This window comes from Panthera tigris, chromosome A1, assembly GCF_018350195.1.
Source record: "Panthera tigris isolate Pti1 chromosome A1, P.tigris_Pti1_mat1.1, whole genome shotgun sequence".
In the NCBI taxonomy this organism is placed as follows: domain Eukaryota; kingdom Metazoa; phylum Chordata; class Mammalia; order Carnivora; family Felidae; genus Panthera; species Panthera tigris.
This window is the reverse complement of record NC_056660.1, coordinates 110,917,542-110,931,492: the sequence shown is the minus strand read 5'-3', so window position 1 is coordinate 110,931,492 and position 13,951 is coordinate 110,917,542. Positions and strand designations below refer to the sequence as shown.

General features: G+C 39.2%; 1 protein-coding gene across 1 annotated transcript; it reads right to left on the bottom strand.

The window, feature by feature from the left end:
• Positions 1–3,826: 3,826 nt before the first annotated feature.
• On the bottom strand, positions 3,827–13,951 carry CAMLG (calcium modulating ligand). Its single transcript, XM_007087735.2, has 4 exons — positions 13,682–13,951; positions 11,533–11,990; positions 9,818–9,883; positions 3,827–4,441 (listed from the first exon to the last, which is right to left on the bottom strand). The coding sequence occupies exons 1-4, from the start codon at positions 13,863–13,865 to the stop codon at positions 4,250–4,252; spliced, it is 900 nt and encodes a 299-aa protein (XP_007087797.2). The 5' UTR covers positions 13,866–13,951; the 3' UTR covers positions 3,827–4,249.

Here is a 13,951-nt window from a genome sequence, read left to right as displayed (position 1 = left end):
CCGCAAGACGCGTCCTTTGCCGGGTTTTCCCTGCAAGCCTCGGAAAGTTCGTGAGGTGAAGGAAGGCTCCTTGGCTTTGCAGGCCCTGGGAGGGTCTTTCCTGCAAGGGCCACCGAGACGCCATAGTCATCCCCGAGTTGTCCCAGGACTTGTACTGCCGTCCCCCTTAACCTGCGCTAAGTGATGGTACAAACATCTCCATTCACAGATTCATTTATACATTCATTTGTATGTATTGTTATGCGTGCTGTATGTCCTAGATCCGAGGAGCTTACAATATAGTGGATACAGACATAACTAAAACCACAAGTAGATATAAGAAAGAGATTACAGCAAAGGAGAGGGGTTCAAAAAGAGATCCCTGAAGATGTGACCTTTGAAGTAAGATGTGAAGACTGAGGAGTTAAGTTGGTGGAGAAGAGGATGAAAGCTAAAAATCTATTTGTAAGATTATAGTGGTTCTCAATATCGCCTGAGCTTGGAAGTTTTAAAAAAATACATGAATGGGGCACCTGGGTGGCTCACTGGGTGGAGCATGTGGCTCTTGATCTCCAGGTTGTGAGTTGGAGCCCATATTGGGCATAGAGATTACTTAAAAATAAAATCTTAATAAAAAAAAAAAATACATGGATGCATGAATACCATACCTAAATTCTGATTTAATTGGTCTGGAGTGCTTCTTGTGCATTTTTGAGCTTCTTTAGTGATTCTGAAGCACGCTCAAGGTTGAGAATGACTCACCTAGCATAAGCACTGTTTTAGCAGAAAGCTGTAATGCTAAAGTTGGAGAGAGGCTCTCATAGTTTACATGCCTCTTTACTTTTCTACTTTCTTATACCTAAGGATGACAGAAAAATTCTAGATTGTGACTGTGGCTGTTGACGCATGGATGTATACATTTGTCAAAACTCATTGAACTGCAAACCTTACTTTTTATTTTATTTTAAAGTTTATTTATTTTGAGAGAGACAGAGACAGTGCGAGTGCAGGAGGAGCAGAGGGAGACAGAGAATCCCAAGCAGTCTCCACACTGCCAGTGCAGAGCCCAACGGGGGACTCAGTCCCACGAACCTGAGATCATGACTTGAGCCAAAATCAAGAGTCAGGTGCTTAACCGACTGAGCCACCCAGCCACCCTTATTTTATTTTAAAGAGAGAGCACACACGGGGAAGGGCAGAGAGAGGAAGACAGAGGATCTGAAGCAGGCTCCACATTGACAGCAGAGAGCTTGATGTGGGGCTCCAAGTCATGAACTGTGAGATCAGAAGCAGACACGACCGACTGAACCACCCAAGCACCCCGGAACTGTAAACTTTAAACTCGCATATTTAGGTGCACCTGGGTGGCTCAGTCCATTAAGCATCCGACTCTTGGTTTCAGCAGGTATTCCAGCCACTCTACATTGCTTGTATGTGGGTAACAAGTGTGGGTTTCAGTCTAGGAAAAACAGAAAACCACTAGTGACTTAAACATGGAAACCCTGAGAAGGGGTCAGATCCTGGATGTATTTGAGGCAGCTCTCCAAACACTAACTGATAAAGTGGACGTGAACTGTGAGGGAAAGGAAGGCATAAAGAGGACTATCAGGAGGTGCCTAGGTGGCTCAGTCGGTTAAGTGTCCAACTCTCGATACCAGCTCAGGTCATGATCTCACACTTGGATGGAGTCCCATGATGGGCTCTGCACGAACATGGAACCTGCTTGGGATTCTCTCCTCCCCTCCTCTCTCAAAATAAAAATTAAAAAAAAAGAGGACTCTCGGGTTTTGAACAGAATTACTGTGGGTCGTGGTGAACTTATAGAAACAAGAAAGGCATGGAAGCAGATTTGGCAGGGGAAGGAGAGGAAATCAGTGGATCTGCTACAGTAACATGTTGTTGGAGATGCCTACTAGACATCCAGGAGGTAATGGCCACATTAGGGGATACATGACTGTAGAGTTCAAGGGAGAAATAGAGGTTGTCTGAGAGATAGGGGTCATAAGCATTTAATAATGGGGTATTTGAAGCCATGAAACTGGATGAGGCCATGCAGAAGTTAATGTTACAGCTGGAACAGATTTTTTAAATCATATACTTGAATTTCTTGATTTTAAGTGAGAAAACGGAGACTCAGGAAACAAACTTAATCCTAGGTCACTAATCTTTTTGGAATCTAAACTGGAACCAGAACCCATGCATCTGATACCCAGCCCAGAGCTCTTTTCAAGATAATGCATTTCTAAATCCCCTTTAAGAGAATATAATCATTTAACAATTCTGATGGCCTTTTTAAGTTCACAATATGTTTACGTTAAGTTCAAAGCAATTCTATGTCCCAGAAAAAATTCTTTTAACTATTAGGACAGGTAAAATAAGTAATTATAGTCCAGTATGTCTCCAATACATCACTTTTAACAAAATGCCCTGGCTTCCCAAACAGATTTTGATTCTAAGTTCATTTTTTTAAGTATCGTAAGTAATAGTTTTAAGTAATCTCTACACCCAACATGGGACTTGAACTCACAACCCCAAGACCATGAGTCACATGTTCCTCTGACTGAGCCAGCAGGCACACCTAATTAACCAGCTCTAAGTGTCTGATAACCCTCTTACTGTTTTTAGGACCAAGGTGGTGACACACATCCATTTATACAACTGATCTGGTCGAAGATGTCACTTTTCCATCTAGTTTTTACTCATATACATTTCGAGTCCTTGAAATTTCTGAAGTAAAAAATTCTGTATGATTCCCAACACTAAGAAACTACCATTTCTGTTTGACACTACTCAACAAACTTAAGCAAATAGTAAGGGAGATGCCAACTGGCTGAATAAAAAAAATGGCACTAACAGACACAGACATCTTATAGCCAACTCTTCCCTCTGAAATAAATTTGATAATGATCTATAATTATTAAAGCTTGGCATGTGTCAACCGACTGAATGGGGCTTTTTTTTTTTTTTTAAAGACACAAAAGAAGTTAACACATACAATTGAAGGCCACTAGTGTCTTCCTAGGGATTGGGAGGAAGATGACAAATCTGAGGATGCTTTTTAATCTTCTTGATTCTAGATTCATTATGGAATCAGGAAGTACATGTGCTCATCATCTTATCCTAAGTCAGGGGATACACTTAAATTACTATATTCTCTATTATTCTAGTTCAAAGTAAAATGACAAAAAATGAAGACTGTGGGAGTAATGAAAAAAAAAAAAAAGGTGTATTTTTTAGCGGTGCCTGAATGAGTCAGAGGGGCATGCAACTCTTGATCTTGAAGTCATGAGCTCAAGCCCCACACTGGATATAGTGATTACTTAAATAAATAAAACTTAAAAAAAAAAAAAAGATATATATGCTCTTAATTAATATATATCCTTTCACAAGGATTAATCAAATAGACCATACAAAAATCTTTAAGGAAATGTGATAACAAGCAAAATTAACACCTAATGTTTTATAACCTTCCAAATATGACAGTTACCAAGTTAGTTAAAAGGGTATCTATGATAGTGGGTTGCATACCGCAGTCAAATTTTCAAATTTCATTTTTATATATACTAATCATGCTGTTCTAGTTTGCTTTAAAACCTTAGTTGTAGAAAATGAAAACTCAAAAGTGAAAATTTCCAATTCTGAGTTTGGTAATAAAAAAATTTTCATAAATAAAAATTAAAATAAATATCCTCATAAATACCTTCTAAGTTCACATGTATGAATGTTAATCACTTCATCTATTACTCCATATTTAGGCTGAAGTAAAAATTAAGATACTCAACAAGATAAAATTGGCTACCTTATTCAGCTCTTATAAGTTAAAACGTGCAGACTTAACATTAGACAATTCAGTTTCTTTCATTTTATTAAGACAGCTCCATTTCTCAGGACAGAACAACACAAATACAAGTCGCAGCCTTTGGGGCTGGCTGAGACCGTGTGCATCTGCTCTCCTAAAAGCAGTAGCTCGGCTCCCAAAAGAGGAATTACAAATCTTAGAAGTTAGGGAAAGGTACAGACTAGGGATTCTAATCAAACAAGAAAAGTCAATTAGTGACCATGGTAGTATATTCTTCACATCAGTATTAATACAAACTTAACACTTTTAAATCAGGGAACCTGCCATTCCATTCCTAATCAAATGATTTTACAACCCTATAAAGTAAAAGAATGACATAAAGGTGTAAACTGATTTGCCTCTTTTAGAGACCCTGCAATATAGATGAGAAGTTGCTTTTTTATAAGCTTCTCCTTCTGTGTTCTCCAAGCTTCATGGTACTTCAGAGCCCCAGTAATTGAGGAGTTCATGACAAAAGATAAAAGTGAAAAAGTAGACACAGAGATCTGTGAAAACTTCTCCCATTTTACTATAGGTATCCATTGATCGATTTATCACTTCAGCAGGAATTCCAGATAACAGAAGTGCAGCTGTTAGTACTGTTGTCTTTATCTTCTTTTCACCCTGTACACAGAAAGATTTAAATAAATCTTACAGCTTTCAGAAGACTACTTAAGCTCTATACATACATGATCAGTGCTGCTATTTTTGCCGAAATGATTCAAAACTATTACTGAAGTTTCAATACATCAATCAGTAATATATCAACCAACATTTACTAAGCATATAATGTGTAAAGCAGCAAATCGCTAGGCAATAATGGGAAAGACACCATTCATGCTATCAAAAGTGGAAAAAAAAAGCCTTAGAGGCAAGGCAAAAATAACAATTTAAGATATATACAACCGCACAAGACAAAAACAGGAAAAACATTACTACACAGGACATAAATAACTGCTAAATGAATGGCATGGATAATATATAGCATAGTGGCTCAAAGAAGATAGAAATTAGTCCACGGTTATATGCATAAAGAAAGCACAGTGAAGATCTTATTTCAAAAGGAAGTAGAATTGGAAATTGAAAACAGGCCTTCAAGAATGAGCAAGATTTAGCTGGATAAAAATGAGAGGAGAAATCTCATTGTAAGGTAAGTCTCACAACAACAAAAGCCTGAAGAGTGACAGCCATACTAAAGGACAGAGTTATTCGTGACAGAATCATCACAACATTCTGTAGAGCCCTATCTGCCATGCAAAGGAATTCACACTTGTTAAGCATGCAGTAGGATATCATGGAACATGTATCCCCTGATAAAATTTTCTCATCTAATTTTTAGACAGATTCAAGGCTGAATTTTTTTTTTTAAAGAGTACTATTATCTTTTTTTTTTTAATCTTAATTTTTGAGAGAGAGAGAGAGAGGTCAGGGGAGGAGCAGGGAGAGAAGGAGACATAGAATTCGAAGCAGACTCCAGGCTCTGCGCTGTCAGCACAAAGCCCGATGCAGAGCTCCAACTCACAAACCATGATATCATGACATGAGCCGAAGTCGGATGCTTAACCGACTGAGCCACCCAGGCGACCCAAGGCTGAATTTTTATTTATCACTTTGGTTATCAACAAACCCAGTCACATGATTAAAAAACTTTTTAAATATAAAAAGCAAAGGTTACCCAAGAGAAAATAGAGCCTATGTCTACAAAAGGATTCATAGAAATTGTCAGCTGCTTTAGACATAATAACCAAAAATTGGAAACAAGCAAGATGACCATCAAGAGGAGATGAGATCAACAAATGCATACAGTCATACAATGGAATATTACTAAGAAAAAAAAGGGGGGTGTAGATGGCCTGATACACTCAAAAACATGGATGAAACTCAAAATTATGCAGGATAAAAGAAGCCTTGCACAAAAAAGTATGTACAAGAATGATTCCACATATATGAAATACTAAAACAGGAGCAGCAGGCTGGCTCTTGATCTCGGGGTTTTGAGTTTGAGCCCCACGCTGGGTATAGAGATTACTTAAAAATAAAATACTTAGGGGCACCTGGGTGGCTCAGTCGGTTAAGCATCCGACTCTTGATCTCAGTGCAGGTCATGATCTCCTACTTCATAAGCTGGAGCCTCACATCAGGCTCTGCACTGATGAGGCAGAGCCTGCTTGGGATTCTGTGTCTCTCTTCTCTCTGCCCCTTCCCCACTTGTGCGCACTCTCTCTCTCAAAATAAATAAACAAAAAAAAAATTTTTTTAATAAATGAAATCTTAAAAAAAAAAGGAAAGAAAGAAGTACTAACATAGGCAAAAACTAATCTATGGTGGGAAAAAAACAATCAGACCCTCAGGGTGTAAGGGGCTGAAAGCTGACTGAAAAGGGACACAGTGGAAATTCCTAACAGTCATGTTCTAAACCTTTAAAGGATTTGGGACTCACAGGCTGACAAAACTCACTAAAGATTTGAGCATTTTACTGTGTGAAAATTTTACCTTAATGAAAACAAGGATAACCATAAACAACCACTGAATTGTAGTTAATGACACCTGACCAGAACATGTAGGGGTAAAGCATACTGATGTCAACATCTACAACATACTTTGAAACTCATCAAGGAAAAAAAAAAAGATGGACTGAAAATGGATAAATTGCATAAATCATGATAATATAACAAAATGTTACTTGTAGAATTTAGGTAATAAGTAGAAATGGGCGCTCACTGTACAATTCTTTAAACATTTCTGTCTGTTTAAAAACTGTTCCAGGGGCGCCTGGATGGCTCAGTCGGTTGAGCATCTGACTTTGGCTCAGGTCATGATCTCACAGCTTGTTGAGTTCAAGCCCGGCGTTGGGCTCTGTGCTGACAGCTCAGAGCCCGGAACCTGCTTCAGATTCTGTGTCTCCCTCTCTCTCTGCCCCAAACCACTCACATTCTGTCTCTGTCTCTCTCAAAAATAAACATTAAAGGGGCGCCTGGGTGGCGCAGTCGGTTAAGCGTCCGGCTTCAGCCAGGTCACGATCTCGCGGTCCGTGAGTTCGAGCCCCGCGTCAGGCTCTGGGCTGATGGCTCGGAGCCTGGAGCCTGTTTCCGATTCTGTGTCTCCTTCTCTCTCTGCCCCTCCCCCGTTCATGCTCTGTCTCTCTCTGTCCCAAAAATAAATAAAAAACGTTGAAAAAAAAAAATTTAAAAAAAATAAAAATAAAAAAAAAAAATAAATAAATAAACATTAAAAAAAGAATTTTTTCTTAAGTGTTCCTAGAAGGGGCACCTGGCTGGCTCAGTCGGTAGAGCATGTTATTCTGGATCTCAGGGTTATAAATTCAAGCCCCATGCTGGGTGTAGAGGTTACTTAAAAATAAAATCTCTAAAAAAAAAAGGTGCCTGGGTGGCTCAGTTGGTTAAGCTCTTGGTTTTAGCTCACATCATGATCTCATGGCTCGTGGCTTTGGCCCTGTGACAGGCTCTGCGCTGGCAGCATGGAGCTTGCTTGGGATTTTCTGTCTCCCTCTCTCTCTGCCCTTCCCCCACTCACTTCTGTTCACATGCACTCTCTCTTCTCAAAAATAAGTGATAAACATGTAAAAAAAAGAAGGAAGGAAGGAAGGAAGGAAGGAAGGAAGGAAGGAAGGAAGGAAGGAAGGAAGGAAGGAAGGAAAAAAAGAAAGAAAGAAAAAGAAAGAAAGAAAGAAGAGAGGGAAAGAAAATAAAATGAAACAAAGGGGTACCTGGCTGGCTCAGCTGCTAATGCATGTGACTCTAGATCTCAGGGTGGTAAGTTCAAGCCCCATGTAGGTGTGGAGATTACTTAAAAAAATTGTTTTTTATCTTAAAAAGAAAAGTTACAGGGGCACCTGGGTGGCTCAGTTGGTTAAGTGTCCAACTCTTGATATCAGGATCTCATGGTTTATGAGATCGAGCCTGGAGTCGGGCTCTGCACTGACAGCTTGGAGCTGCTTGGGATTCTCTTTCTCTCTCTCTCTCAAAATAAATACACTTTAAAAAAAAAAAAAAGACACATCCATAAAAAAATGTTTTGTTGAGAGAAAAGTACAAAGTATACAGTAATCTCCCTTCCTTTTCTCTCCCCCATTTACCTAGTAACCCCCACACATTCCTATCACAAATAACTGCTGTTAATAGTTTCATGTAACATTTTTCCAGAGTTTATGGGATTCCTGGCTGGCTCAGATTGTGCGAATCTTGTTATCAGGGTTGTAAGTTTGAGCCCTATGTTGGGTATAGAGATTACTTAAAACTAAAATCTTAAAAAAAAAAAAAAAAAAAAAAAAATCACAAAACTTCCAGTTTCTTCACACATACACAAGCAAAATCAAATATATATTATTCTCCTTTTTACGAAAAAAGCAATATACTATAGATCCTATGCTGCATTTTGTTTTCTTCTCTTAGTATTTCTTGGCGAGCTTACTAATATCTATACATCAGAGCTTCATCATTCTGAATGGATATGCCATAATTTAGTGAGTCATTTTTTTTTTTTTAATATTTAAAACATTTTTGGGGTGCTTGGGTGGCTCAGTCGGTTGAGCGACCGACTTCAGCTCAGGCCATGATCTCACAGTTTGTGAGTTCAAGCCCCGCGTCGGGCTCTGTGCTGACAACTCAGAGCCTGGAGCCTGCTTGGGATTCTGTGCCTCCCTCTCTCTCTGCCCCTCCCCCACGCATGTTCTGTCTCTGTCTCAGAAATAAACATTAAAAAAAAATTTTTTTTTTAAAAGAACATTTTTATTTTAAGTAGACGCCACACCCAACATGAGGCTCAAACTCTCGGCCCAGAGATTAAGAGTCATATACTCTATTGACAGAGCCAGCCAGGCGCCCCAATAGGTCATTTATTAGTAGACATCTTCGTTGTTTCCAAACTTTGCTATTGTAAAACTATAATCAGTGTTTAAAGAATTAATTTCTAAACAGACACTTTAATTAATTACTTTTCTTGGGGGTGAGAGGTCAATAAATATACATCTATATAATCAAAAAAACTAAATAAATTTTAAAATAAAATAAAATTACATTTCTTTCTTCTCTCTCTTACTTTATATATATGGCCTATTTGACTCTTCATAAATATAAATGTTTCAAACCCCATTCAAAATACACATGAGAGGGTGCCTAGGTGGCTCAGTTGGTTAAGCTACCAACTTCCGCTCAGGGCATGATCTCACATTTCGTTGAATTCCAGCCCCAAGTCAGGCTCTGTACTGACAGCTCAGAGCCTGGAGTCTGCTTTGGATTCTGTGTGTGTGTCTCTCTCTCCCCCCCTCCCCCACTCATGCTCTGTCTCTCTCTCTCTCTCAAAAAATAAACACAAATAATAATAAATAACTAAGCAAATGACCAAGTACCTGTTTTTCAGTAAAAAACTCATACAAAACTCAATCACATAAGTGAGGTTATTTTCTCCACCACTCAAGTCCCATAAAACTGTGTATACATTTGTAAGTAACCCAACTAGGTAAACACGGACACTCTACATGATTCTGTAATGCAGTTTTGGCCAAATATTTCTTGAAAATACCAGGCCCTTGACATTCAGATAAACAGCACTGCTGTTAAGCATCTAGAAAGGAGCACAGTAAGATAAATGGCCCCCTCTTAAAATTAATTTCCTTTATTACAGACAATGCATCACTACATTCACTAAGTAATTAAACTCAATACTTTCTCAGACAAGTACTATTCAAATTCTGTAGTTAAGTTTTTCCACCAGTCTATGGTAGATCGACATATTTGTAAAATATGATAAAAATGTTATGGCAATTTCAAATTGCTAACAAGTTTCTAATCACTCCCTCCTGAACTTAACTCATTATAAATAGAAATGAAAGTTTTAAGATCAGCATTGGTGGGACAATGACACTCTTAGTAACACTGATTCAGACCATGAGTATGACTAATTTTTTTTAAGCTCTTAGAATTATCTAATCATTAATCGATCTAAACACATCACCCCAATTTAGAAAAAATTTTAATTTACCTTAGGAAAGTATTTGTATAGTCCCATGTATGCAAGTTGTAAAGTAAGAAACGGAGCAAATATGGACTGTGAAGACAGAAGATAAAGTTATGTATTTCCAACATTATCATTCAAATCACAACAAATCAAACTAAACTAACAGCAGCTGTAAAATTCCAAGCAAAAACATGGTAAAAAAAAAAAAACCAACAACTTAATTTTAGTGGCTGAAAGTAGTCTTGTTTCTGCAGAAGGGTGAAAAAACTAAAGGGACTAGATTTCCTTATTATAAAACTTATAATTAAGTTTATAAATAAGTTTATAATTAAGCTTATAATTAAGTCCTTATTAAAAAACATGCTTCTCAAGTCACATTATTTTGATGTCCCCCAAAATGTCTTCTCTCACAAAAATTTACTCTTTAAATGATTTAGAGTATTCAATGGTGATAGATGTGTAACACATTATGCAGTAACATCTCTCTCACCGAGAAGTAACTAACTGACAATTTCGAAGCACACATAAAGGCCCAGTACTCAAAAGATAACATGCATTCCCAGACTCTGGGGCAAGAAGTTGACTTATTAACTCTATCTCTGGCATCCAAATGACAAGCTATTCTTGTTATAGATAAAATGGCATGGTTTTCTTGCTTCTCACACAATATAATCAGAAAGATCAAAACAATAATTAATTTACATTTATTCCTAAACGTAAAAATATTATGGAGTGAACGAGCAAACAAACATCACCAGATGGAAGTACTTAGAAATAGCAGCTGAAAATCTCATAGCAAAAAGCCCCAGAAAACCAAAAAAACCTCATACAAAAATGAGGCATAAAAATAGGACCTAACTTTCAAATCATAAAAACACAGAGCCCTCTCAATAAGAGAAAGCAGCTACACATCTCACTAAATGCTGAAAGCTAGGACAATTTAACATCAGAAAAAAGTCTGTACAACAGATTCTCACTTAAGAAAAAATGCATAAAACTGATTTTAAGAAAGGTTTTTGCCGAGAAACCTAAACTTTAATAATCTGAAAAATTTGCTTATGTACCTGGTAGATATTCTTTAAATGTCTAGTGAATGGAAATACTTCGAAGAGCAAGACACTAAACTATGAGCTATGTCTTTCTTCAATTCTCCTGGCACGTTCTGGTACAATAAAGAGGAACTGCCATTATGATGATACTACCACATTATAAAATGCTGAGGTGCTTTCTGAACGACAGGAAAATTATGTGGTTCAGGATTATATTAAATTAAAGCTCCTGTTCAGGACCACAGCAACTGCATTTTAAGGTTTCAAATTATTTGAAAAGTGGTGATTAATCTATAGTACATGTAGATACTTTACCCTTTGGCTTTGGAAAGCAACTGCCCAGCTGTCACTTAGCGATGTGACCTTGGGCAAATGACTTAACCCCTGAGGCTTCATTCCTTCATCTATAAAACACAGAGTCAAATGATACCTAGTTCAGGAGGATGAGGTTAAATGAATTAATACATGTAAAGCACTTAGAATGCTGCCTAGAATACAGAAAGAGTTAAGCAATTATTACTGGGCTCTGTATTTAACCAGGACATTTCATCTATATCTAGGTGAACAGCAGTTTATACTATATCCCCAAACAGCCACATGAATCTGGTAAACAGTAATATTGGCAATCAGTCCCACGGATTAATAGTCCTCATCACATAACCAATTTGCATTTTCCATTATATTTCTTACCAAGTACTTGCAAACAAAAGCTCTGACTCCAAAGGCAAGAAGAGCACATCCCACCAATCTAAATATTCGAAAAGAGTCAAATTCTTCTGCTGTATTTCCATCTTCTTGATTGGGTTTCTCACTAATCAGCTGTTTCCGTAGCTTCATTGCTTCTTCAAATCTGGAGAGGTACTGTTCGAGGCCATGGCGAGAACCCCTCTGGACAGTGTCTGCTGTCAGGTCCCCTCTGTTCCGCTGCCGGAGCTCAAGGTTTACATCATTATTGCACTCAGGCGGTTTAATGAAAGAGTCCAATCTGTCTCCCAGCTGAGTCCCCTTTACCTCGGCCACATCACTTTGCTGGTCAGTAGTTCCTGTACCAACCGAATCGCCCAGCACTACTCGCTTTGAAACTGAAGGGATGGTGAGAGAGTTCAGTTTGTCACTGTCCTGCTTTGATTTTGTTTGACCTTCTTCTTCTGAGAAGAGAAATTTAGAAGCCTTATGTAGTGTATACTGGCAAACACCTTTCACGTTAAGATTAAAAAATTATGCTGCTACTGGTAGAACTCTGCAGTCTCTGAATCTAAATACTGGTTCCGCATGAAAAAATAAACTAGTTCCTTCCTCTACACGCTCAAAATACATCACTCCAGAAGAATTTTCCTGCAAAGGACATAATCCAAATTTGGGGAGTAGAAGATAAGACTAGCAGACAAATTGGGAAATATGGTCATGGATGGAGCAAGCCAAAAAGACCAGGTTTTCATGGATAATGTATCCCAGAAGTATGACTGCACTGCCTGCTCTAGCCTATCTGGTTAAAAATATAAAATGATTAAAGCTCTTTAAAACCTGTATTTTAATATTACAATTCTGAATCCAGAGTCCTGTCAGCATAGGGTGTGGCATATCCTACAGCTACTGTTTACGTAATCCTCCCACTGTAGTGCTGGAGCCATTAGTAAGTACTTAAGCAGTTTTAGGATGCTTTTCGGGTTTAAATACAAAATAAAGCCTTTAGTGACAGAATGTTCAAAGCAAAAGAACAAAATACAGAATGTACCTAGAGAAGGATAACAAATACATGTCTTGGGAAAGAATAAATACCCTGCTTTTAATTATTAAAGGGAGAAATGTGTTTTCTAGCTGCTGTTCTAGATGAATTTGAAAAAGCGCTTCTTACCTTTCCTAGTAGTTCTGGCTGCAAACCTGTGAACTATCTAAAAGTTCAGAGCTGTCTATCTAAAGCCCCGCAGAAATCACAAAGATTTAAGTAGCTTTGGAACAGTGACTAAGCGTCAATTACTACAGGCACTGAATGGAAACTTAGAGAACACTAGTTCATATTAAGTGTTCCATAAATAATCACATGAAAAAAAAATTTTAGGAACTCATTGTACATGCATTGGGGGAGAAATGAGGAACTCTCTTTAGGGTTAAATGCAGTTCCTGACATCAATCTCAGCACACTAAGAGAGAAGACCTCTGGTGGGCACGTCCCACTTGTTAGGGTACAAAGAATGGTCGCTCCAAATTTATTCTCCTGTTGTAGAAAGCCTGCAGATGACAGTGTTGAGGGCACTGAACACAGACACTACGATATGACCGTAAGGGTCCTAGATCCACGTAGGAAGGACTAGGGGGGCAGTTCAGTAAGCACAAGCTCCCCTGTGCCGACAGAGTAACAGCGAAAAGCAAAAGAAGGAAGATAGATACTAGGGAAGGCACTAGAAGGGAAAGCATCTGGAACGGAAAGAAAACCAAGTATTCTTCCTGAAGGGCACAAGAGAGCAATGTAACCGGGGCGGAAAATGTACGCCCTTCAAAAGAGCGGAGGGCGTGGGGAAAGAAGGGGAACAAGGGGCTGTCTAGCATTACTGGGCAGAGGGCACCATGCCGTAGGGCTCAGGAGCCAAGGTTTCACAACCTGGGGCGGGAACAAGGAAAATCTGAGAGCGAAACCTACGGAAAACTGAAGACAGGTACTAGAAACGTCCAGAGATTAAGAAGTGAGAACTTGAGACATCACCTAAAAAGCCGGGACAGAGGGGAGGTCAGAGAGCAGAGCTTTGTCAAAAAGATCAGCGGGGCATTGGAGGGAAAGCAAGAACGATCCTCAAGACTCAAAGAGGTGGGCGGGAGCTGAAGGGAGATGGGAGGTTCTCACCTGCGCCACTCCCGGGCCTGTGAAAGCCCATGATCCGGTTGATGCGCTGTTCCGAGTTCATAAGCAGCTTCCTCCGCCGCAGCTCGGCCCGACGCTGGGAAGCCGACAGGCCTGAGCCCGCTGGAGCCCCCGGCCGGTCCCCGCTATCTGTCGCTACGGTCACAGGCTCCATCTTCCCCTCCATAGGTAGGGAAGGATGAAGGTGGTGCTGCAGGTAGCAGAGGCAGCGCAGATGACTTCAGGCCAGGCCGCAGGGCGCGAGCCCCCGCC